Source organism: Solanum lycopersicum, chromosome 12, assembly GCF_036512215.1.
Source record: "Solanum lycopersicum chromosome 12, SLM_r2.1".
NCBI classification, from domain to species: Eukaryota; Viridiplantae; Streptophyta; class Magnoliopsida; order Solanales; family Solanaceae; genus Solanum; species Solanum lycopersicum.
Window position 1 is genome coordinate 8,113,731 of NC_090811.1, and position 24,200 is coordinate 8,137,930.

At 32.5% G+C, this 24,200-nt stretch overlaps 1 protein-coding gene across 3 annotated transcripts; it reads left to right on the forward strand.

Annotated features, from left to right (window-relative positions):
- The first annotated feature begins 3,388 nt into the window (after nt 1-3,388).
- LOC101260905 (U-box domain-containing protein 35-like) lies at nt 3,389-8,971 on the forward strand. Of its 3 annotated transcripts, none has more exons than XR_002026302.3 (8): nt 3,389-3,764; nt 3,870-3,958; nt 4,047-4,168; nt 4,350-4,541; nt 4,643-4,967; nt 7,478-7,579; nt 8,208-8,652; nt 8,746-8,971. XR_002026302.3 is itself a non-coding variant. In XM_019211333.3 (7 exons), exons 1-7 carry the CDS (start codon nt 3,578-3,580, stop codon nt 8,529-8,531), a joined length of 1,341 nt encoding a protein of 446 aa, XP_019066878.1. In that variant the 5' UTR covers nt 3,389-3,577; the 3' UTR covers nt 8,532-8,733. The 3 variants fall into 3 exon arrangements, 1 of the variants encoding a protein (XP_019066878.1); XR_003244764.2 differs by having other exon boundaries at nt 3,870-3,911; XM_019211333.3 differs by lacking the exon at nt 8,746-8,971 and having other exon boundaries at nt 8,208-8,733.
- The last annotated feature ends 15,229 nt before the right edge of the window (nt 8,972-24,200 follow it).

Consider the following 24,200-nt stretch of genomic DNA (forward strand, 5'->3'; position numbering starts at 1 on the left):
AAAATTACATGGAAATCCGTTAAGACCTTATCTATGGAGCCGGTTGGTCACTATGACAAAAATGACCCATTTTTAAGGTCAAACTAGCCTAGAGAAGGTAAACCCCTAAGTGTGTTGATTTTCATGTGCTATAGTCCACTATATGTTTTGGTGATCCGCAATTTCGATGTGTTTTTTTCCGAAAATTTTCATGGACGTCGGTTAAGACCTTATTTATGGAGCCAGGTTGGTCACCACGGCCAAAATGACTCATTTCAGAATTCAAACGAGCCCAGAGCAGGTAAACATCTTATTTCACCAGTTTTTGTGTGCTATATTAGTCTACCATCTTTTTTGATGATCCATAACTCCAACATCTTTTTTGCTAAAAACTTACCTGTACGTCCTTTAGACCTTAGCTATAGAGTCGATTGGTCACCACGGTCAAAACGGCCCATTTTCAATGTCTAACGAGGCCCAGAGCAGGTAAACTCCTCGTTTTGTTGATTTTTGTGTGCTATAGTCCATCATCTTTTTGGGTGATCTATAATTCAAACGTGATTTTTATCGAAAACTTACATGGACGCCTATTAAGACTTTATCTATGGATTTAGTTAGTCACCATGGCCAAAACGGTCCATTTTAGAGGTCAAACGAGCCCAGAGCAGGTAAACCCCCAATTTGTCAATTTTCGTGTGCTATAGTCCACCATCTTTTTTGGTGATTAAGAATTCCGATGTCTTTTTTATCAAAAAATTACTTGTACATCCGTTAAGAACTTAGCTATGGAGCCAGTTAGTCACCACGACCAAAACAACCCGTTTTCAAGGTCAAACGAGTCCAGATCAGGTAAATTCCCTATTTCACCAATGAGATTTTTGGTGATATTTTTGTAATCAATTTGATTGATTAGTATTTTCGATCTCTGATTATTGACTAATGTCAAACGTTGATCTAAATTCACTTAAACTTCCAACCCAAAAGCTCAAATTCACATAAAGACTCCAAATTTGAAACGACAACATTTTCTAATCAAATTTTGCATTCTAAAATTGATAGAATTGATCTAGTTCTAGTCTGAGATTCGTAGTTCAGGATGTTGACTAGATTCACTTATGTCAATTTAAGAGTCTCCAAATCTCTAAAAGTCCAAAAAATACAACTTTTCAATTGGTTACAAAACAAGCTTTATAAACAGATCCAGCATGACTCGGGGGACCTATCGAGAGGGATAAAATGATGATTTTTTAAATATTTCCAAAAATGACCTTTAGGATCATCAAATATACCCAATTCCTATTTCACACTTAATTAGAAACTGTGTTTGGCTAAAAAAAATTCTCCCACCTTTCTCTCAACTATACTACATGTATTTCTCTCATAGTCGTGATTCCAACAATTTAGCACGATTTACTTTTAATTTTTTCAAGTTCAAATAAGAAATTTCCTTAAATTTGTGTTTTTTAATATTATCATTCATATCAGGTAAATATTTTAATTAATGATAAGTGTATCTACATATTTCTTCTTGCAATTGAAAAGACTATTACTAAAGAAAAACCGACCAAACATAAAACATCAAAGAGGTATATGATTCATTAATGTATCTACTATATCATGATACATCGTGTATCAAAAAGATGTTATGATACATAGTATATCAAAAAAGTATCATGATACATTATGTCTCAAAAGATTATCATGATAAATCATGTCTCAAAAAAGTATCATGATACATCGGGTATCAAAAAGGTATCATGATATATCGTGTATAAAAAAGTATCATTATGTAATATGTCTAGAATGTATCATGGTATATCATGTATTAGAAAGGTATTATTATGTAATGTATCAGAAAAGTATCATGGTACATTAATGTATTGAATATGTATCATTATATAATGTATCATAAAGGTATCATACTACATCATCTATCGAAGATGTATCATGACATAATGTATCAGAAGTGTATCATGATACATCATATATAATAAATGTATCATGACATCATCAATTACATAATCTAAGCAATTATTCTTTGTGTTCCAAATTCCAGAATGTCATATCAAAACTTGAATGCTTGACTAGTTGATACACATAAACAATAGATAACTTTGATACTTCAATCCACAACCCCAATAAATAAAAAGATAAAGAAACCAATGAAATAAATAAAATTTTATTTTTGAATTTATTTTGGGATAAATTGTTTCTAGTATCTCATTTACAATTTTACAACAAATCAATAACGTAATTTAGTAAATCAACATAATTAGCCACATTATTCTGTTAATTATTCGCGTCAGTTAAGGAGTTGTGTATTTAATGGCAACAACATGAATTGTATATTTGATACAATTGTGCCAGAACTGTGATACAAAAAAGAAGAAGTGATATTGTTATGTAAATAACAAAAGTCTCAATGAACTACATAATATACACATATATTATAAACTTGAATGAATTTTCTCTTCAATCAAAACATACATATCAGTCTTTTTTCGATTCATTCAATGAGAATAGATTCAATTGATTACTCTCTTCTTCTTTTTTTTAGCGTAGAAGCTTTTCCCTTAGGATTCAAGGTCGTTGTGGAACTTTAGAGAAAGTAAGAATGAGTGTAGTTTTTATGACTAACACCACTGGTATAGTGGTGAAATTGCTCCACTCATAATCAGTCTTGATTCAAATCAAGAATTGGATTTAGTCAAAGCACCAATAATACTAAAGAAAAACTACATGAATTAATATATTTTTAAAAATAATTACTGATTTTAGCGATACTTTTTGTTTATTATCATTTATAGCAATATTGTATAAATCTGAATATGTATTAAAAGTGAATTATGTATTCAATATATTTGAATTATAATTATTTTTGAAATATATTATGTTTGTTTGGTAAAAAATTGTTACATTGTATCATAAGTGTATTAAAATGTGTGATAAATGTATAATCTATCATTAAAACTTGTATTATATTTGAATAATAAATTTATCTTTGTAATATGTATTAAACTTGTATTACAAATAAATTATAAGTGATCAAGTGAAAAGAAATGTTATTGCTATAAATGGTAAATATTTTTTTGTTATAATATATTTATGTAAGTTTTCTAATACTAAACACCAGGTGGAAACCAATTTTTTTTTTTAAATTTTTATGATTGTTTTAAGAATGACTCATGAGTGACATGTGATACCCACGATAGTTTTTAGTCAATTTATGTAAGATCAAATATGAGTATTTTAGCCTAAGAGACTAAAACTTATATTTAAAGGACAAAAATAAGTCAACCCAAGAAAATAAATAATGTTGTCTAAAAACTCAACATTTCAAATCATTCAAGAATGGTCATCCTTCTAATCAGGCAAAGGTTTAGAGAATTCTTGATGACCATTATGTTTTCATTATTGATTTGACCAAAAGTAGAAAGACAAACAAAAGACAACAACTAGGGTCAATTTTTTTCTTCTTCCAAATTCATGTTGGGAACATTATTCCCCCCTCTTTAATTCTTGACAATTTTGATCAACCTACAATTCATTTTGCTCATTTCTACTCAAAATATATATATAATCTTCTTGTTTTTTGAATATGGTGAGCCTACATGGATTGCATGAAGAAAGATTGGTAGCTGTGGCCATTGATAAAAATAAAGGAAGCCAATATGCACTTAGATGGGCTACTGAAAATGTACTTACAAAAGGCCAAAAGGTTACATTACTTCATGTTCCTCAAACTCAAACTACATCAGCACCACAATCTCCAACATATAACAATGGTATAAATAAAAAAAATGATTTATTGATTTTTTTATGATCAATTATATTTCAAATCATAATGTACATGTCCTTGTTTTTTGGATTTGTGTTTTCTTATGTATTAGGAGGCAATGATCCATCAACTGCACAAGATTCAAATAGCCAATGTACAGATTTGTTCCTTCCTTTTCGCGTCTTTTGTTCTTTCAAAGAAGTGAGAAACTAATTTATTTCGCGAAAATAAGATTTTAGAATAAAATGAAAATAATATTATGACATTATTCTTTTACACAAATTTTCAGATAGATTATGATCTAATCATACTTGAAGGTCAAGACATTGCAAAGTCCCTTATTGACTATGTTTCACTTTATAGAGTTCAAAATTTGATACTTGGTTGTCCATCAAAGAATGGAATTTCAAGGTACTTTTTTATTTTTTTTAAATTTTTTAATATATATGCAAACGTTTGCCATTGAGGTAGTAGTCAGGTTTGCATACACTTTACCCTTTTTAGATCCCGCTTTTTGGGACTATACTGAGTATGTTGTAATATCTATGCAAAAGTATGTTAGAGATACTAAAATTTCACATTATAATGACAGACTTTTCACTAAAAGTGATGTTGCAAATACTGTAATGAAGAAGGCACCAAGCTTTTGCAATGTTTACATAGTTTCCAAAGGGAAAATCAGTTCTACAAGAATGGCTTCTCATCCGTTGAAACGAAAATCCTCGAATCCTAGCATATGTATCCCACCACAACGCAATTCCAACTTTGATGCAACGAATTTAATGTAAGTGTAGATTGTAAGTTTGAGGTTAGTCATAGTACAACAATAACGTCCTACTGTAATCCAACAAGTTTGATACATGACATTTCGTGGAAATTAAACAGGTCTCCGTTTCCGAGGGTGAGTATATCAACCAACAAGACATCAGATGAGGTTTATGTGGCAAAAGCTGATAATTCATTTTCAGGTTCTGATAGAATGAGCACAGATACTACTTTGTTCCTGGATTGCTATGATAATTTAGGAAGTGAAGTTCATTCTCATCGTCCCTCAGTATCTATGAATTTTATGGACAGCAAACACGTTGGAGAGCCTACGAGGTTGTCTGGTTTTGGTCCTACAAGGTTGGTTGATCATATGCATTCCGCAAATGAGTTTCTACTATCTGAACAGAACTGTGAAGAAAATTCATTGTCCGCCGATAAAATTGTAAGCTTCAAACTTCTTTCACCTCTGCACTTTGATAGATTTCACAAAAACGATGAAAGATAAAATATCTATTAGAAACTCCGTCAAATATAATCCCATGAACAACACCACAAAAGCTACATCAAAAACAAGAAATATATATATAAAAAAGTAGTAGCGAAAATTTCATCTTTATTATAAGTTGCACCAGACTCTAGAATAGACCAAAAAAACAGAAATTATACTTCTAAATATGAGTTCATATTAAATCATAACAAATTTTTCATGCAAGAACAAGGAAGAGGGAGGATTATGTTTGTTTGACAACTAATGTGAATGTTACCATAACCAACACACACAAATAACAAAAACAGCTAAAGGAGCACCTAATCTCACAACCAACTTCTATGAAGGGTGCTATGAGGAAAATTAGGCATCCATAATAAAGCTAGTTACATATAAGCCTATAAATCAAACTGCTGCAATTATGAGCTTTCCTTCCAGTCTTTAAAAGATCTAATATTTCCACAATATCCTTCTTAATCTGTATCACAACTTTTTCGGTCTATACACTCAAGTGCTTGAATGTAGTCGGTTCCTACCCTTTCAAGTGTAGTAACAATTTCTCTCTCGGTGGCTGCCACAATCTCCTTTTCGAACTGCTTCCAATACTTCCTTTTAGTTCGCTCCAAAACAGTTTTCACTTCACCAGTTTGAAGTTGTTTTCCCAGCCAATTTGATGGATCAATTATCAACCGTTTGGTCCAAACACAATCTGCAAATAAATGTAGTGATGTTTGGGTAGCCTTCATATTGCATAAGCAACAGTCATTAGTATTGATGGGTATTTTCAAGTGTCTAAGTCTTGCTTTAGCAAGTAACCTCCCCTGTACAGCTAGACAGAGAATGAATTCGTGTAGTACAGTGTCTAGTTATAGAATAGCTTCCATTAGTAGCTAGTTAGAATATACATGTCATTTGTGTACCAATTTATCATGTCATTCTTTAAAGAATAGAGCTTGTTTGAGCACCAACTACAGTCATTAGGGGGTCTATGCACCAAGATGTTAATCTCTTACGTCATATACAATCCGTGAATCCATTTGACTCACAGTGATTCCAATTTTGCTGAAATTGCCACAAGAGTTTGCCCGTATAGGCAATGTTCCAGATTCTGCATTTTTCAATGTTCACGCCACCATATTGTTTTACAGTATGAACCTCTTTTATAACATTTAGAGGAGGAATGAACACAACTCCCTAGAAGCTATAAATGGAGAATAAAACATACAGTAATAATTTGTAATCTACCAGAATACGGTATCATCTTAGCATAGCCATTCTTGATCCTATGAGCGATATATTTTATAGCGGTGAGTTGTTAACATTCCAATTTACTCGATTTCTTAGAAGATGGTGACAGACCCAAATATATAACTACTAGGAAATGTGTGATTCTTAAGAGTAGGTGCTTATTCTGCTCATCATTTCCAGCAATGAACATATTTGATTTGTCTATGTTGGCTATCATCCCAGTGACTCTTGTGAAATGGTACACATCAAAAGATTCAAAGATAAGTTTGTGATATTATCATTGTATATAGATGATATATCAATATGTGCAACTGACATTGATTTTGCAAAAGAAATTAAAGTGGTTATCATTTTTAATTGTCATTGGATTCAGTGTCGCTATTGTCTCAAGGGACATTAACAAAGAGTGTTATATGTCACTAAAAAGATGTTTTAATGGCAATTAAGCTATTACCATTAACTAATTGACAGTAAAGATCATTTTTTATGTAGTGTACGACATTATATCCGGATCCTGTAATGCTTATGGTTGTTATTCTTTCATTAGTTTCTGTTTTTTGGATCGGTCTAGCCTTAAGTAGTTATTACTGTTGTGACTTGTGAGTATAGATAAATACTAGCTCTATTTTGTGAGTCACTCCATATTGTTGGATCAAGCTTTCGCGTATCCATTATTTATCACTACTTACCTTGTGAGAATTCGGGCTATGTCCCAGTCCCTGTATGACTGATCATTTGAACAGACTAGCTAATTAAGCATTATTGGCTTAGTCAATTGAATTTTTTATTGATATGCAAAGTGATTTGGTGTATCAAATCATTGATTCTAATGTATAATTTGATCTAATATGGCACAATCCAATCGAGGTGAAGAGTTAACTGAAACTCGTGGTTGTAGGGTTTAACAAGCTATTTGGTGGACTAGTTGTGGTCCACGAAGTTGGTCCATACATACTATCACTAAAGTTGTTAGTGGAAGGTAGTGAAATTGGGTAGTTGAAGAGTTATTCACCTAAAAAAAATGACTTAAAATCAATTGGACTTTCAAAAACACATTCATTAACATCATAAAGAAACTTTTGTCTTGAAATTACTGTGTAAGTGTGTGTATGTATGTATATATATATATATATATATATATATATATATATGAAATCAACATTATCTCATTTTCTTGAGGAATCTTAATATTTGACATGTTAGATTTTTTTTTCCAGAAAGAAATGGAAGAAAAGCTGAGAAGACTAGAGTTGCAAACAATTCAAACTATGGAAATGTACCATGCAGCCTGCAAAGAAGCACTAAGAGAGAAGCAAAAGGTACTGACTTGATTTACTCTTTTTTAATGTTCTTGGAGTTTTGGATTCTTTAATTAATCTGGAGTTGTTTGAGTTACACAACGTTATTAAACGGTTGCATCTTGGAGGAGACAAGTTAAGAGTTATACTACTGTATTCACTTATATGGGCTCCAATCTCCGTAGAAATGGCTAAATATCTGCGCCTTAGCTTGAGTATTTGTTTATCATTTTTGTGATACGTTCACCAATAATTTTAAACCACCTAAGCATCGTACTTGTCCATTACTATAGCTTTTAACTAGGGAACAATATCACAATGTAAAAGAGTGATTAAATACTAATCAAAGTCATATAAATGGCAAAATAAAACTTTTGACTTTGCCCATGAATCAAATATCCTTTTCTAATTAGCAATGTCAATTGTACGTTGTGTACACATTTCCTTAAGTTTTACCATAGTCACACATTTTTAGTTGTAAATCCCATATAATATATGCTTTTACCTAATATTGTTTCCACTCCTTGTTAAGTATATTGCTAGTGTTCCGACTTCATTTTGTACATCCGTTTATCGTAAGATAGTCTTCGAGTACTTGAAGACAACTTTAGTATGTATCTTAACTGTTTTTTTTTTTTTGTTTTTTTAGTTGAAGGAACTTGAAAATTTGAGGAAGGAAGATGTGAAGAAACTAGAAGAAGCAAGACGAGAAAAGGAAGAGGCATTGGATCATGTTGCGAAGGAGAAAGCATTAAGGATTGCATCAAAGGAAGAGGCGAAAGCCGCTCAAAAAAAGGCTGAAAAAGAGGCAGAAAAGAGAAAGCGTTCTGAAAGAAAAGCGCTTAAAAAATCTGAGGCCAAGAAGTCTACTATAAAGTCCTTAGTTTACTCCCAAAAGGCTATAAAGTATCAAAGTTTACTTAGGATACTTGTGGTTTTGATAATTTTCTACCTTTATTTCTTTGAGTTGTGATGATCATTGAGTCATGAGTAGAGAAGAAAATGTGAGGGATATGAGGAGGAAGTTCTTCCGGCAATCTCAGGCATTTTACTAATCGATTATTTGGCCTGGTCATTGATATTGTCATCAATGAGTAAGAAACAAACTAATCCCAATTACTCTATTCTTTTTTATATTTATCAAAATGTTAAGAAATGGATGTAATTTCCTTTTTTGTTGGGTGCAGTTAATCGGGATCCTGATGCATATAGATACAAATGGTTCAATGGAAACAAAATAATCACGTTGGGGTTTGTTGTTGTTGTATATGTGTCGAATCCTTGATTCTGAGAGATGGAGAAACTCAATCCTCTTAATGGAGTAAGAGTCTGTTTGGCTCAGCTTAAAAGTTGGTCAAACTGACTTTAAGGGCCCGTTTGGATGGGCTTAATAAAAGCAGCTTTAAAAAAGTACTATTAAAAGTGCTGAAACTTATTTTTAAAATAAGCAGTTATGCGTTTGGATAAAAGTTCTGAAGTTGTTATGTCAAACGTGAAAAGGGAAAAATGGAAGAAAGAAATGTTAGGGTTATATGGGTAATTTGGAGATTGTATAAAAATATTAAGAGCAAAATGATAAAAATGTGGTCAACTTAAAACAGCTTATAAGCTAAAAAAAAAAAACACCCCTACCCCAACTTTTAACTTTTGGCTTAAAATAAGTTTTTTTTTAACTTAAAATAAGTTATTTTGAATATTGTCAAACAGCTAAATAAGTCAAAAACCAGCTTTTAAGTCAGTTTGACCAGCTTTTAAGCTGAGCCAGACAGGCTCTTAAAAGCTGGTTTTTGACTTATTTAGTTGTTTGTCAATCCTCAAAATAACTTATTTTAAGTTAAAAAAAAAACTTATTTTAAGCTAAAAGTTAAAAGCTGGGGTAGAGGTGCTTTTTTTTCAGCTTATAAGCTGTTTTAAGTTGACCACATTTTTACCTTTTTACCCTTAATATTTTTATACAATCTCCAAATTACACACATAACTCTAACATCTCTTTCATCTATTTTCCCTTTTCACGTGTGGATGATAGACAATTACTATTACTAATGAATGAAAATAAAATAAATCTTAAATCTTTCAAGTTATCTATTCAAATTATATATTATTAAAATGTAAAATAAGTTGCACATATAACTTAAATAAAAATTTATATTCCTCTTATAAATAATTTGTGATAATAAAGAAATATGTGAATGATAGACTATTATTATTACCTATGGATGAAACTAAAATAAAATCTAAATCGTTATTTGATCTATTCAAATTATATATCTTTAAAATCTATAATAAGTTTATATTCCTCTTATAAATAATTTGTGATTAGAAAGAAATATGTGAATGATAGCAAAATATAATTATTTATGGCTGTAAAATATAAATTAATTAACTTTTATTATGTTAACAGCTTTTAAGGGTATTTCAGACATTTTGATTTAAAAAGCTGTTTATCAGCACTTATTTGCCAAACACATCAACAACTTTTTTTTTAACTTCAGCACTTTTATCCAAACGCATAACTGCTTATTTTAAAAATAAGTTTCAGCACTTTCAAAAATACTTTTTTAAAGCTGCTTTTATTAAGCCCATCCAAACGGGCCCTAAATTGAGCTCAAGGATAAAGACAATTATATGATCTACAAAAGGAGAGATAAGAAATTCTCGGATCATTGCAAAATGAATTTGGGGGAAATGAAAGCTTATCTCATTCTGAGTTTGATACACACATACCATGCATTATTAAAAAGGCATAATATATAAATATATATCCTTTAACTTTGCCTCATCTTATGGTTATGTCTTCCAACATTGAGTGTGCACAAGTAGACATTTAAACGTGTATAAAATTGAAAAAACAGACACACGTCCTATGTGATATCCTACATGACAATTTGCATCCTACGTGGTGTCCTATGTGTATTGTGTCACATAGGACTAATGTGTAAACTTATTCAACTTTATACAAGTTTAATTGTCTATATGTGCACACCCAAAGTTGGAGGGTATAAATGTGAAATGAGACTGAGTTAAAGGGCATAAATATGTATTTGGCACACACAAAATTCTCATCACTAAGGCATATAAATTGAAGGCATAAACATATATTGGACCGTTAACTCTTCAAATTTTAGCTTTGACCTCCAACTTTCATAGTGTATAAACAGACACTTGAACTATCAAACTTTTAAATAAATAAACATGCTATTGTTACAACTAAAGAGTGTGATATGCAAACGCTCCAACATGCCTTAGTGATCAACTCATGACTGTTAACTAATTAAATATTTTACACATCAATTTTAGAACTAAAAAACTCAAAATCAATTTCAATTTAGTTTCATATTATTGTCTCTCAAAAGTTCAAACCATAACTAGGTTAAACAATCAAAATCTTGTGAATCAAAGGGAAAAATCTTGGTTTGAAAGAGGAAGAAAAAAAAGAGATTTTGATTTGAAATATAAGGGAGGGTTTTGAGAGAAAGAAAAAAAATGGCTTCTTTATCGCTGGGAAGTTGGGTTTGTTCAGGAATTGGAAAACATGGGTCATCCGCTCGCTTTCTCTAAACGTACTAGTTCTTGAAGAATAACAACTTCTGTGTATTTGAAAATGGCTGGTAATGCCTCAACTCATTCTGGGTTCCTTCACGGCTCTGCTCTTCTGTTTATTGTTTTCGTTGGTAATATCTTATCTTATTCAGAATTTTCTTGTAATCGAGTTGCCTTAATATTCATTTGTTTTATTTAAAAAACTAACTTAATAGTTTCCATAAAAAAATATTTTCAAAAATAAAGATATATATAAAAGGGATTCATTAAGGGTATAATTATCATTTCAACATTTGTTTACCATTGTGGGCCTCAAAAATCACTCATAACACGCGGAGAACAAGTGCACAACACGCATTTCTCCAGGTAGGACTCACATGTTTCATTATTTAAAAGTTGGATAGTTAAAATGCATGTTTTGCACAATTAAAGTTTGAGATCAGAGTTAAAATTTGAAACAAAGATTAGGGTTCAATACATATATTTTGCCTAAATTGAACATTCCAAAATCATCTAGAGACAGGGGCCTTATATTTTGGGTATGCCATAGAGAAATGTTTTTGCAATAAAGAAATGCACATATTAACAATCTATGATGGTTTTATTAAACAATGGTAAAAATTGGCTACAAGTAATTCGAGAGAATTGGCAAAATAGTCACTCTTCAAACATAATTGAATATTTAGACAAAAGTCTCAAAAATTGCTACATTAGACACCATATATGACATTACTGAATATTCTTCCAAAAACATACAATACCCTACACTCAAGTTTTAGATACTACACTTTGGTCCCTACTCATCCAACACAAATGTTAAATTATTTTTTATTTTTTCATTTATTAAAAAGTTTTACTGGAGAAAAGCTCTCTACGAAGAAACCAAAATGCTCCCCTTTTTGCCGCTGATTTAGCTGATTCCGACGATTTTTTCGACAATATTTTAGCTTTCACAGGTGAAATCATCATCATCATTCTAGTAATTTCTTCTATTTTTACACCATTTTCTTTCAAATAGCTTCAAAGAAAAAAATCTCACCATTCTTGAAGCTTGCAAAAATCTTCCAAAATCACTTCATAACTCGTTTTTAGATCATCTTTAGTTGTTTATAAGGACTTCAAATACATTTTATCCATTTAGATCTTGATCTGAACCCATTATCGTTCATTTGCGTTTTGTGCAGATTTCATACCAGTCATCGACCACTAGATACCAATATCATAATCTAGTATATATCAATGTAGTCTACATATGGCAGTAGTTGAATATGTTGGTGGTGGTGATGAATATATGGGAGCATGGGAGGAGACTCCCAAAAGCTGATTTTGGAAATCTTTTAGTAAGACTATAATTCCTATTGCCTTGCATCGCAATGGTTCATATGACGATATTAAAGAAAGTGTAATTGAGGCCAGTGAGCTATCTTGTGAGCCAGGCAACTTGGTGATAAGCTATCAAATGATGGGAGGGGGAAAATCCCACATTCATAAAGAATAATAGGCATGTGATCTTGTACATGATGATGTTGTTGTTGATGGCTCTAGGCCTATGTTGAGGATAAATGTCATTGTGAGTTCTCCGACTAAATCAACGAATTCTTTTAACGATGAAAATGAGAACATGGGTGATTAACCAAATAAGAGCTTTTGTGATCAATGAAATGAAAACTTGGGTGATGATTCAATGAAAGGGCATGATCATTCATTGGATGTTGAAGATCATCCAATAGATGCGGAAGATTTCAAACACTTTGAAGAAGATGAGCAGAACCGGAATTGAGATCACAACCCAACCATACTTACTCAGATGAAACTAATTTATACGTGAATTAAACACTCAGTTCCAAGAGTGAGCTACAATTGTTATTTGTCGAAGTAGTAGCGAGAAAATCTTTCAATTTTTCTACATTGAAGAGTTGTAGTAAATACTTAAAGGTGAAATATGTCTCTTATTTGTGCGTGGATTCTACGGGCACAAAAATATGAGTGTTCGGATAGATTTCATGTGTACAAATATATTGATGATCACAGTTGCAGTGTTGAACATGTCATCAACAGCCATAGAAAACTCTCGACCAAAGTTATTGCGCCGCTTAGTATGAATCTTTATCGCGATAGCAAGGGTCCAAATGTTAAAGAGATTCAGAGGATTGTTTTTAATATTTTTCATTGTATTCCAAGCTATTGAAAATGTAAGAAGGGAGGTGTGACTTCCAAGGAAATGGTTCGAGGGACAGCGGAGCATGGATATTCATGCTTACCGAACTTTTCATATATGTTCGACACTCTTAATGTTGGTCCTAGCTATTCTATCATGGTAAGCAAGGATACTCATAGACTTGTGTATTACTTCTTAGCTTTTGGTGCTTGCATTAGAGGATTTTCTCATATGATAACGGTAATGGCGATCGACGACACTCATTTACATGGTAAATATGAGGGAGTATTGTTGAGTGTTGTTGCACAAGATACGCAGAATCATGTTTATCCAATCGCTTTTGTGTCGTGTACAAAGAGAATGATGCATCTTGGACGTTTTTATTTTTGAAAAGTTGAAGAATATTGTGGTCGATGAATCACATTTATGTTTTATTTCTGATAGACACAAGAGCATTGCCAACGAAATTGCAAAGGTTTACAATCATGCTCATCACGGATATTGCATGAGACACCTCACTGAAAATTTCGGGTAAATCACCAATGTGGAGATTCCCACTACCTATACTACAACGAGGCAAAGTCATATTCTTTGCAGGAATTCAACAATTATTTTTTGGAATTCAAGGATAAATCCCCGAGGCTGTCTTTGTCCATGAGCATGATGTTGGTTTTGAAAAATGGAACAGATCACATTTACCAGGCAACAATTATGATGTGATGACCACAAATATTGCCGAGTCACTTAACGGTATATTGATAGATGAGAGAGAGTACCCCGTTGCATCCATATTTAATTCGATTGATCAGAGATTTGGAGAATTATTTAGAGAGAGACATGCATATGTCCTTAAATCAAAGGGTAATAGTATAGTGTCGGCTGCCGAAAGGATCGCAAAAAAAATAATCGGGGGCGACTCCTTGTACATAAAGAACATAAATGGGGATGAAAATCAATTCACTGTGTTCGGTTCAGGTTCTACTTCCACTATTGACCTATTATAAAAGACATTTTCTTGTAGGGAATATAACTTGGTCAAGATATCATGTGCTCATGCAATGACTGCTTTGAGATTGAAGCATGGCGATGAGTATGGTATGAGCATCTACGAATATTCTTTGCTTTTATATAAAGTTGAAAAATACCTCCTTGCATACTCTGAATGTATAATGTTGTCCCTATCGAATCAGAATGGTGTTTGCCAGAAGAATTGCACCCATTGTCGATACCAAGCTTGGAAGGAAGAAAAGAAAACGTGTCAAGGGTGTCGGGGAGAATTCCAAAAGCTAGAGGAGGAACAAATGTTCAATTTGTAAGAGATCCGGACACAAAAAAACCACATGTATGAACAACAACAAATCTTAGATAGATTTGGCTAATTATCTTTTTGTAACTAAGCTACTAAATGTGAAGGTGTTGTTTATTTTGGACCCCAATATTTTGGTCAATGTAATGTCAATTATTGAATTTATTTATGATCTTATATTGATGACATACATTTTGTACACTGTCTATATTGAGTACACTCTTGTGTAGTAAGGTGTGTATAATTAAATTATGGAAATTTATGGTAATGCAATGATTTTTTCCAAAACATTTATTTTTATATTTTTTTTCTCACTAGAACTGTATATTTTCCTCATGCATATTATTTTTAATGCCCTAAATAAAAAAAGGCATGATAAATAACACGTTAAAGATTTTTTTAAATATCAGACGTTGACATTGAAAAAGTACAATTTTGTACTTTGTCGATACTTGTTCATGTACTTACTTTTTTATGTTCTTGGTGTATATTTTAACAATGACAACTACAATTCAACATTAATAAGGTATATACGGGTTGATATCATGATCCTCAAATGATCTATACTGCACCTACTAGAATATGACGCTTTAATATAGACCGTAAGTAGTATAATTTAAAAGGGAGAATGATTAACTAATATTAAACAATATTATTGAAATTTCTTCAATAAAATAAGTTAAAAAAGTCATTTAAGGGTCCACATATACATTGGGAGTGGAAATAAATGATGTATGAGAAAGAGTTGTAGTTATTAAATCAATATCTTCAATGTATTGTGTGGGAAAGCACAAGTATGAGAAAATGTTGATTATGCAACCTATAATCTTCCAAAACATCATGTAAGATTTCATACAAATTGAGTGTGGTGATCAAAAAGGTTGAACAATCAACATTCGCTCAACATACTTGTGTTCTCTCACACATTACATTGAAGATGTTGATTAAATAACTACAACTCTTTCTCATACATCATCTATATCCACTCTCAATGTATATTGACCCTTAAATGACTTATTTTAACTTAATTTAATAGATTTCAATAATATAATTTAATTTCAGTTAATCATTCTCTCTTTTAAATTATACTAGCTATGGTCTATATTAAAGCGTCATATTCTAGTAGGTGCAGTATAGATCATTTGAGGATCACCATATCAACCCATATATACCTTAATATTGTTGAAGTGTAGTTGTCGTTGTTAAAATATACACCAAACACATGAACAAGTATCGACTATCTTAATTATCTGTATATTTTGATCAACAGTGACTATACTCAATTATTCAAATTTTACAACGGCAACAAAGTGCAAAATGATATTTTTTCAATGTTAACATTTGTTTTATTAGTGTATAAAAAAAGAAGGATTCATGAACCCTCTATCTTATTCTATTTTAAAATACTTAAACATCCTTTTTAACTATGTCTCAAGCATCTCAAATATCTAATGCCAAAAAGACTTACGTTTGTCATTGTGGTAATTTAGCTATTTTGAGGACTTCACACACCGATATGAACCCAGGTCAAAAATTCTTTAATTGTGCAATTGGTGCATGCCTTTTTTTTAAGTGGCTTGAGAATGATTCATCAACAAGCAGCCCATCAAAATTGAGTCTGAGATTCGAGACATCAAATTTTCAAGGTTCTACCAAATTTCAAATATTAGAAAGGCTTTGAAACTCCGAAGAAAATAGGGATTTGCTATTGACTTTATACAAAGAAGTAGAAGAATAGAAGCATCATTTTAAAGGATTTCTAAAAGACACCGAAATAGAAAGGGATTAACTAAAATAAAGGTTAATATTGACTGAAGAAAAAGAGAAGGGCCTAAAAATAATGTTATATAGTCTGTTGTCAGTGGTTGCTTTTTGGAAATGTGTAACAAGGATGCAGTAGTATAATCTTATATCTTTTACTCATGTAGTATTACGTCCTATTACTAAAATGAAGTACTTCTTATATATACAATTTCATGTTGATAACTGACAGCAATATCCATCAAAACAAAAATAACACTTACATAATCCAATTGTCTAAAAAAGCACTTCAACAACTAATTGTCTTAATATTCAACCACCAAAAACTAATTTATCAAAAACAAAACCAATTGTCTTAGTCTTCAAAAATCACCGATTTAAACAACCAACTATCTTAATAGTCGACCACCAAAAAACAACCATTTCAATCCCCAATTATCTTTATCATCAACAACCAAAAACCTACAAATTCAAAAATCAATGTCTTAAAACCCACTTAAAAACAAACTGTCTTAATCACCATTGATCTCCATAACAATTCCCATCACATCCACTTCAATTCCTTCTTCTATCTCCTTCTTATCTTCTTTTTCTTGATCTTCTACCTGCTTCTCCTATTCTTTTTCTTGATCTTCTACCTAATTTTCCACTTCTTCTTCTTCTTCTTCTTGTACTTGCTTTTCCTCTTCTTTTTCTTCTTCTACCTACTTCTCCTCTTTTTTTTCTTCTCGATTATGTTTGATCTCCGCTTCTTTGTTATCTTCTTCTTGCTTCTTTTCCAGCTTTTCTTCTTTTTCTTCAATTTTCTCCTTCTCTTGTTTATTCTCTTCCATCTTTTTCTCTTCTTGTTCTTTCTCTCCTTCTTTCATCTTTCTACAACTTCATTGACTTCTTCTGTGAAGTATCGATGTACCGAAAGGTATAGATGATTTGTTGGAAAGTTGAATTATCTCATAGTGACTAGACCAGACATCTCTTTTTCCGTGAGTGTTGTAAGTTAGTTTATGACTTCCCCTTGTGATGGTCATTGGGAATCAGTTGTTTGTATTCTTCGATATATAAAGTCAGCCCCCGGCAAAGGACTACTCTTTGAGGATCAAGGTCATGAGAATATCATTGGATATACAGACGCTGATTGGGAAGGATCACCCTCTAATAGACTTTTGATAACCAGATACTGTATTTTAGTTGGAGGTAATTTGTGTCGTGGAAGAGTAACAAACAAAATGTGGTTGCTCGATCTAGTGCAGAATCAGAATATCGAGCAATGGCGACAGCAACTTGTGAGTTAGTTTGGCTCAAACAGTTACTGGGAGAACTTAAATTTGGCAAAATTGATCAGATGGAACTTGTGTGTGATAATCAAGCGGCTCTTCATATCGCATCAAATCCAGTGCTTCATGAAAGGACTAAGTAAATTGAGATTGACTGTCACTTTGTCAGACAAAAGATACTCTCAGGAGATATTGTTACAAAAATTTTGAAGTCAAATGATCAACTTGCATATATGTTCACCAAGTCTCTCACATGTCCTCTTATTAATTACATTTGTAACAAGCTAGGTGCATATGATTTGTATGCACCAGCTTGAGGGGGAGTGTTAGAATAGGAATAAGTATTTCTTACTTAGAATAGGAATAAGAATAGGAATTCTAGTTGGAAAAGGTTTCCAATTTAGTTTCTATAAATAGGGTCTTCATGTAACAATTTAGATACGCAATTCAATAATATTTTCTCCAATATTTCTCACAAGTGCGTCGCTTGAGGACAAACAACGAATTTAAATTGAGGGTGTTGATATACCGTGGTTTCATGGTATTTTCAATACATTTTACTTAAGAGTTTTGTGTGTCTAAAGCCTTTTTGTAGTAGTTTTAACAAGTTGTGTTTGTTTTGCAGGAAAGATGTTCAGGCGGCTAGATAAGGAAACAAGTTAAAATAATGCAGAATAGGACCTATGGAGGACAGCCACGGTTCATCGTTCAATCGACGGACCGTAGTTAGTGACCGTAAATGGCAACTCAGGACTTTGGAGAAATATTGGAGAAGTCTGACTAAGTGTGGAACTATGAGATGCAACGACGGTTCGTACTGGTGAACCGTAGTTTGGTTCAGAGAACAAAATCTGTTAAACTTGGGTCACCAAAATCCGTGGTCATTTGACTAAACTCGATATATTACTTGTATAATTGTTAAAGAATATATCAAATAAACACCTGTGGAACCCATTATTAAAGTCGATGGATGGTTCACCGGTTTGACAATCAGATTTTAACACCAAATCTCGAGCTAATTCCAACCAGCCACATTTTGTATTAATTTTTTTAAGTAACTAAAAACACACGTTTTTCGGGAAAAAAATGAAATGCACCCGTTTTCTTGTAATTCTTTTCCATATAGTATGTCTTGTGTTAATTAAATATGGTGAAACTAAATGATAGTTCAGCCAATTCATATCTAACTTTTAGTTTAGAAATTTACTCTTATTCTTCAGAAGTCATATATGTAATTAAAAACAGACTAACTCATTTTAATCATACATGATTAAATATAAACTAACAAACAACAACTCTTTATTATCACCACTTTTGACAATAATTATTTTGTAATTTTCTCATCTCCACTTGTAACTTAGACAATATGATCAATTACCTGTGAAAATAGCCAGTTTTTCATCCGTTTGACAAATTTTTTATCCTACACTACATAAAAAGCAACATATGTATATGAACTAACAACAATACGAATTAGGCATAAACCAATATTACAATAATGTGAATTACATCACATGTTATGAGTTCCGTTAAGGGATACAGTGTCATTTAATGTGTAGAAGTGGATTTCATGTTCACTTTCACACTAGATGAAAGTGCTATGGGTAGATAAGGTTATACATGACTTTTTTCTTGCTACTCTATGATATAATGCAATCATTAAGAAATAATTCATATCCAGAGGTGGATTTTCTTTTATTTAAATCTCCTTCCCGACTAACATTTATGTGGCCTTTGCCCTGTAGATCATTTTCTTGATAACACAAGGAATAATCAATTGTGCCTTTGAGATACCTCAATATCCTTTTAACTACATTTCAATGTTGCAATATTGGGTCGGATTAATATTCTAGCTAACGAAACAGCACAACAAATATCTGATTTGATATACATCATAGTATACATAAAACTTTTGACTGCGTTGACCGAAGAAACTTTTCTCATTTATTTCTACTCATGTGGATTCTAAGGGTACATCATCCGGATCAAACCTTCACTTTTATACATTTGCAATTTTTCATATTGAAACGTTCAAGAACTTTCTTAAAGTAAAGTTCTTGTGAAAGAGATAACAATCTCTTTGAACGATCTCTCGAAATATTAACTCCAAGAATATATGTTGAGTCACACATGTCTTTCATCTCAACAGAAAATGATAAAAACTCATTTATTTCTTTTGCAAAATCAATGTCAGTTGCACTTATTAATATATCATCTATGTACAGTGATAAGATCACAAACATATCTTTTAATCTTTTGATGTGCACACAATGGTCTTCATGAATCATAACATATCCATATTATAAAATTAAAGGTATAATTATCTAAAAGATTGTTTAAGGTCATAAATCGACCTTTGGAGAGGAGAAATAACGGGAAGTGTCACGATCCAAAAGTCAAGGTCATCATGACACATACCTCGGGAAACCCATAATGGTGTATAAGCCTCAAGAAATACCACATATGAGACTCTCGAAGAAAAGGCAGGCCACAAACAGTAGAAAATAACAAAGAATTTGCCAAAAATTGGCAACATAAGTATAAAGAGAATATAATACAATTCAAGAATAAAAAATATATCTTAAGTCTTCAAAAGGAAAGTTAAGGACTTGAAATGATAGATGAAGTCGAATGGCAATCTGGAAAACAGGATCTCACCACAACTTCAAAAGAGAGAAATTCGCTGGACCCAATCAACCGTTATGAGTATCATGCTGACAAGAATCTACATCTAAGGGATAATAGAAGTAGGGGGTGAGTACAATTCACATGTACTTAGTAGGTTATAATACCTACTAAGTATAACAACTGAACAGACTTAAGAAATAAACTATCAAACGCTTCACCTACACGCAAAAAAAATCTCATTCTCTATTGGTGCCGCCAATTTATATTGAACAACGTGAATAAAGTAAATACATAAGGGTACAAGTAATATTTAAAGCAACTATAACACCTGGAAATTCAATGACCTAAACTAGATCTTTAAGTGAAGTTTAATAACTTAAAAAGGGTTAAAATAATGTTTTAAGACCTAACCTAACCTAACTAACTTGGTTTGGAAGTGTTAGTGCATAGGCGTCAAGAAACGACCAATGACGTCTGGAAACTAGTGAAAATGATCTAGTGTGTCTTTAGGTCTTGCAAGGGGTTTGGAGAGTCGTATGAGGACTAAATCTTATAAAAATACTTGTAATACATGTTACTGCGTGTTTAGGGTCAAAATGTCTAGGCACAACTCCCCAAGGACCACCCTAAGGGTCCTTGAGGAGGACCCAAACAATTAACCCAAAAGCTGTAAAATAAAACAACAAGGAACCATGAGTGCAATTGACAGCTTGTCAATGAACTCACGCCCCGCCAATGGTGTTCATGAGTCCACACTTAGAATCCTTCCCACCTTGTCCAAAAATTCAGCCTCAGTCCCAACCAACAATTGACCAATATGGTCCGTGGATTGGTTGACACCAATCTCACTGCCTCTACATGGCTCAAGTGGGATTAGTTGAGTAATTAGCTAAGTAATTAATTAACACTTAGAAACGGTAATAATTAGTTGTTTTATGTATATTAAAGTATTTAAGTCATAAAACAAGTCTTACACCTTATAACTCTCAAAACTCAAAAGCTCTCACTTCTCTCTAGATTCACTCTCTAACCAAGGACTCCATTGAAGAAGAAGGTCAAAGAGCTTCAAGTAAGGCTCAAGAACAAGGCTTTCTCCATTAATCCTGAAGGATTTATAAGGTATGGGAACTCTTCACTCTTGGGACTTGTTTCCCTAAGAGGTTCCTTCAAATTGAATTTTAATGTTCTTCTAACTTTCTAGAAATCACTCAAATTTGTGGGTCACCTTTAAACTTGACTTATTTGGTCTATATTTGACTAATAATGATTTATTATGAATTTTTATGAATGGTTTGATGTATTACCTTAATTTTTGACCTAATTCTTGAAGACCCATGAATGTCCATCTTCTCCTAACCCTAACTCTTGAAGTATGTTGATTAATGATTAGAGGTGAGGTAATTGAGTATGTTCTTGTATAACTAATTATTGTGTGATGTTGATAATTGGCTTGATGGATAAACATCATGGATTTGGGATGAAACTTGAAAGAGTTTCTTGGAGGTCCTTAGTAAGATCTTCAAGGTCATGAATATTTTATTGTAGTATTGTAGACTTATCTTGGGTAATGTTGATTAATTAAAGTATGAATGATGAAGTTATGAATGAATGATCATGCTATGAATATAATGGTTGTGAGATGATGATAGGTGTGCTAATATGAGAGATTAAAGGTAATTCCCGTGTACATCTTATGACTATGTTAGGAAGTAATGTTCTCACATTATGTTGGATTTGTGATGAAAAGGCTTTCTCATCTTGAAACCTATGATCTATGAACATGTTATATGAGGGGTTAAACTCCTTAGACTTATGTTATGAATTAATGTTAATGAATACTTTAAAGACACTTCAAAAAGGGAATTTAGCTTAGCACAGAGTGAACTTGACATTGAGAGGTGTTCCTTCACAAAGGAAGGGAGGTTCACACCATGTTCTCTCATGAGGTGGAAACTACAATGCTAGTTAACATAAAAAGTGTTTCTTGTAACAACCTCCTAGTTCCTTAACTATGTGCACCATAGGAAACTTAGTTAGTGGACCTTGGAAAGTAGGATCCCCTCCTTTCGGTGTGAGGGGATGACACTGGATTCCATGTATCTCACATGGTCTATGTTGATTATGATAAATTTTTATGAATGTTAGAATGAATGAATGAAAGTAAGAAGATGAACACAAACTAGGACTACTTGAGAGGTGATACCTAGTGTAGGTAAGGGTATTAAAATTTACCTATACATTGCATAAGTACACCTTGAGGAGAATTCTAGGATGAGTTCTTTATGTGTATATGCTATGAATGAAATGCATGGTGTTGGTCTCATATGATAATGTATGGTATTGGTTTCACTTGATATGTATTGATATTGTTTTCACTTGATATACATGATGTTGGTTTAAATTGGTATGCATGGCATGGACTACACTTGTTATGATGATGTATGAGATAAAAGACAATGCTCGTGATCTCTTTGTTAGTTTACTTGGTTATGTGGGGTTATGGGGCTTCACATACATATTGCACTAGTAGACTTGGATTGGTGTTATGAGTAAAGTTTTGGGATGCATTGATGAACTGGACTCTAAATATGAAATGCTGACTATGGCTCTATTGTGATGTCAAAAGACAATGCTCGTGATCTCTTTGTTAGTTTACTTGGTTATGTGGGGTTATGGGGCTTCACATACATATTGCACTAGTAGACTTGGATTGAGGTTATGAGTAAAGTTTTGGGGTGCATTGATGAACTGGACTCTAAATATGAAATGCTGACTATGGCTCTATTGTGATGTCACTCTTGAATATGGATATGTCTTGTTATTATGATATGAACTTGTATATGATTCTTGGAATATGCATAAATGTTTTTATAGTAAGCATGCTTATAACAAAATGTCCCTTTGTACATGTCTTCAAATGTTTTACTTGCATATGTTTTCATACATAGTACATGTGGTTTGTACTAATCCATATCTCTCCTATTTTCTACATAAATGTAGGTTCGGGCCATTGAGGTGATTCAAGGTCATTTTCTCAAGAAGCTTCGATTGTTTCCCAAGTTGGTGAGTCCTCAAGTCCAAGAACAAAACCTTGTGATTCTAGCTTTAGTTGTTTTCCTTATATTGAAAGACATTGTTCTAATTCTCCTATTTCAAGGACTATGTTGTATTCATTTTATAAGACTTGCAACGATGTAAGGGAGCTTGGATTATTTCCAAAGTTGGTGAATCCTCAAGTCCAAGGACAGAACCCTATGATTCTAGCTTTAGTTGTTTTGCTTATATTGAAAGACATAGTTCTACTTCTCCTATTTCAATGACTATGTTGTGTTCATTTTATAAGACTTGTAACGATGTAAGGGCTAAGTCCCAATTCTCATACTCTTATGTTTAGATGGCAATGTGATATTAGTTAGTTTCTATTTTTGATATATGAAGTGAAGTTGAACTTCAAATGAAAAGTTTTAAATTTTCTGCTTTTACTATCTATGAGGCAATGATGAATGCTAAGAACTTGTCTAAGACTTCTTCGAGGTCGACGACACCGTATTACTTACAGGGGGTACCCTCGTGTCGTAACAGCAACACATATAAAACTTGAGAAATCACTTAGATCCCTAAACTCGACATGCTACCCATTGAAATCGACATTCTATACTCAATGGAATCGTCAGATTTCTAAAAAGAAGTCATATTATGGAATTACCCTCCTGAACCACTCTTAAGAATAAAAACTCAATTTCTCACTCAAACACCCAAGTCTCAACATAAGGCCTCGAAAACCTTACCAACCACCCAACTAGTTCAAACTCAACCTTGTTGACCGAAGTCAACACTATCATGAATTCACAACTCAAGAGGGTCGAATCTCTAAAAACACACCCGATCGCATCGGGAATCACACTGACCATTCTTGAAACATAAATTAAGCATAGAAACACTACGGAGAAGGGCAAAATGGTTAATTCACAATTT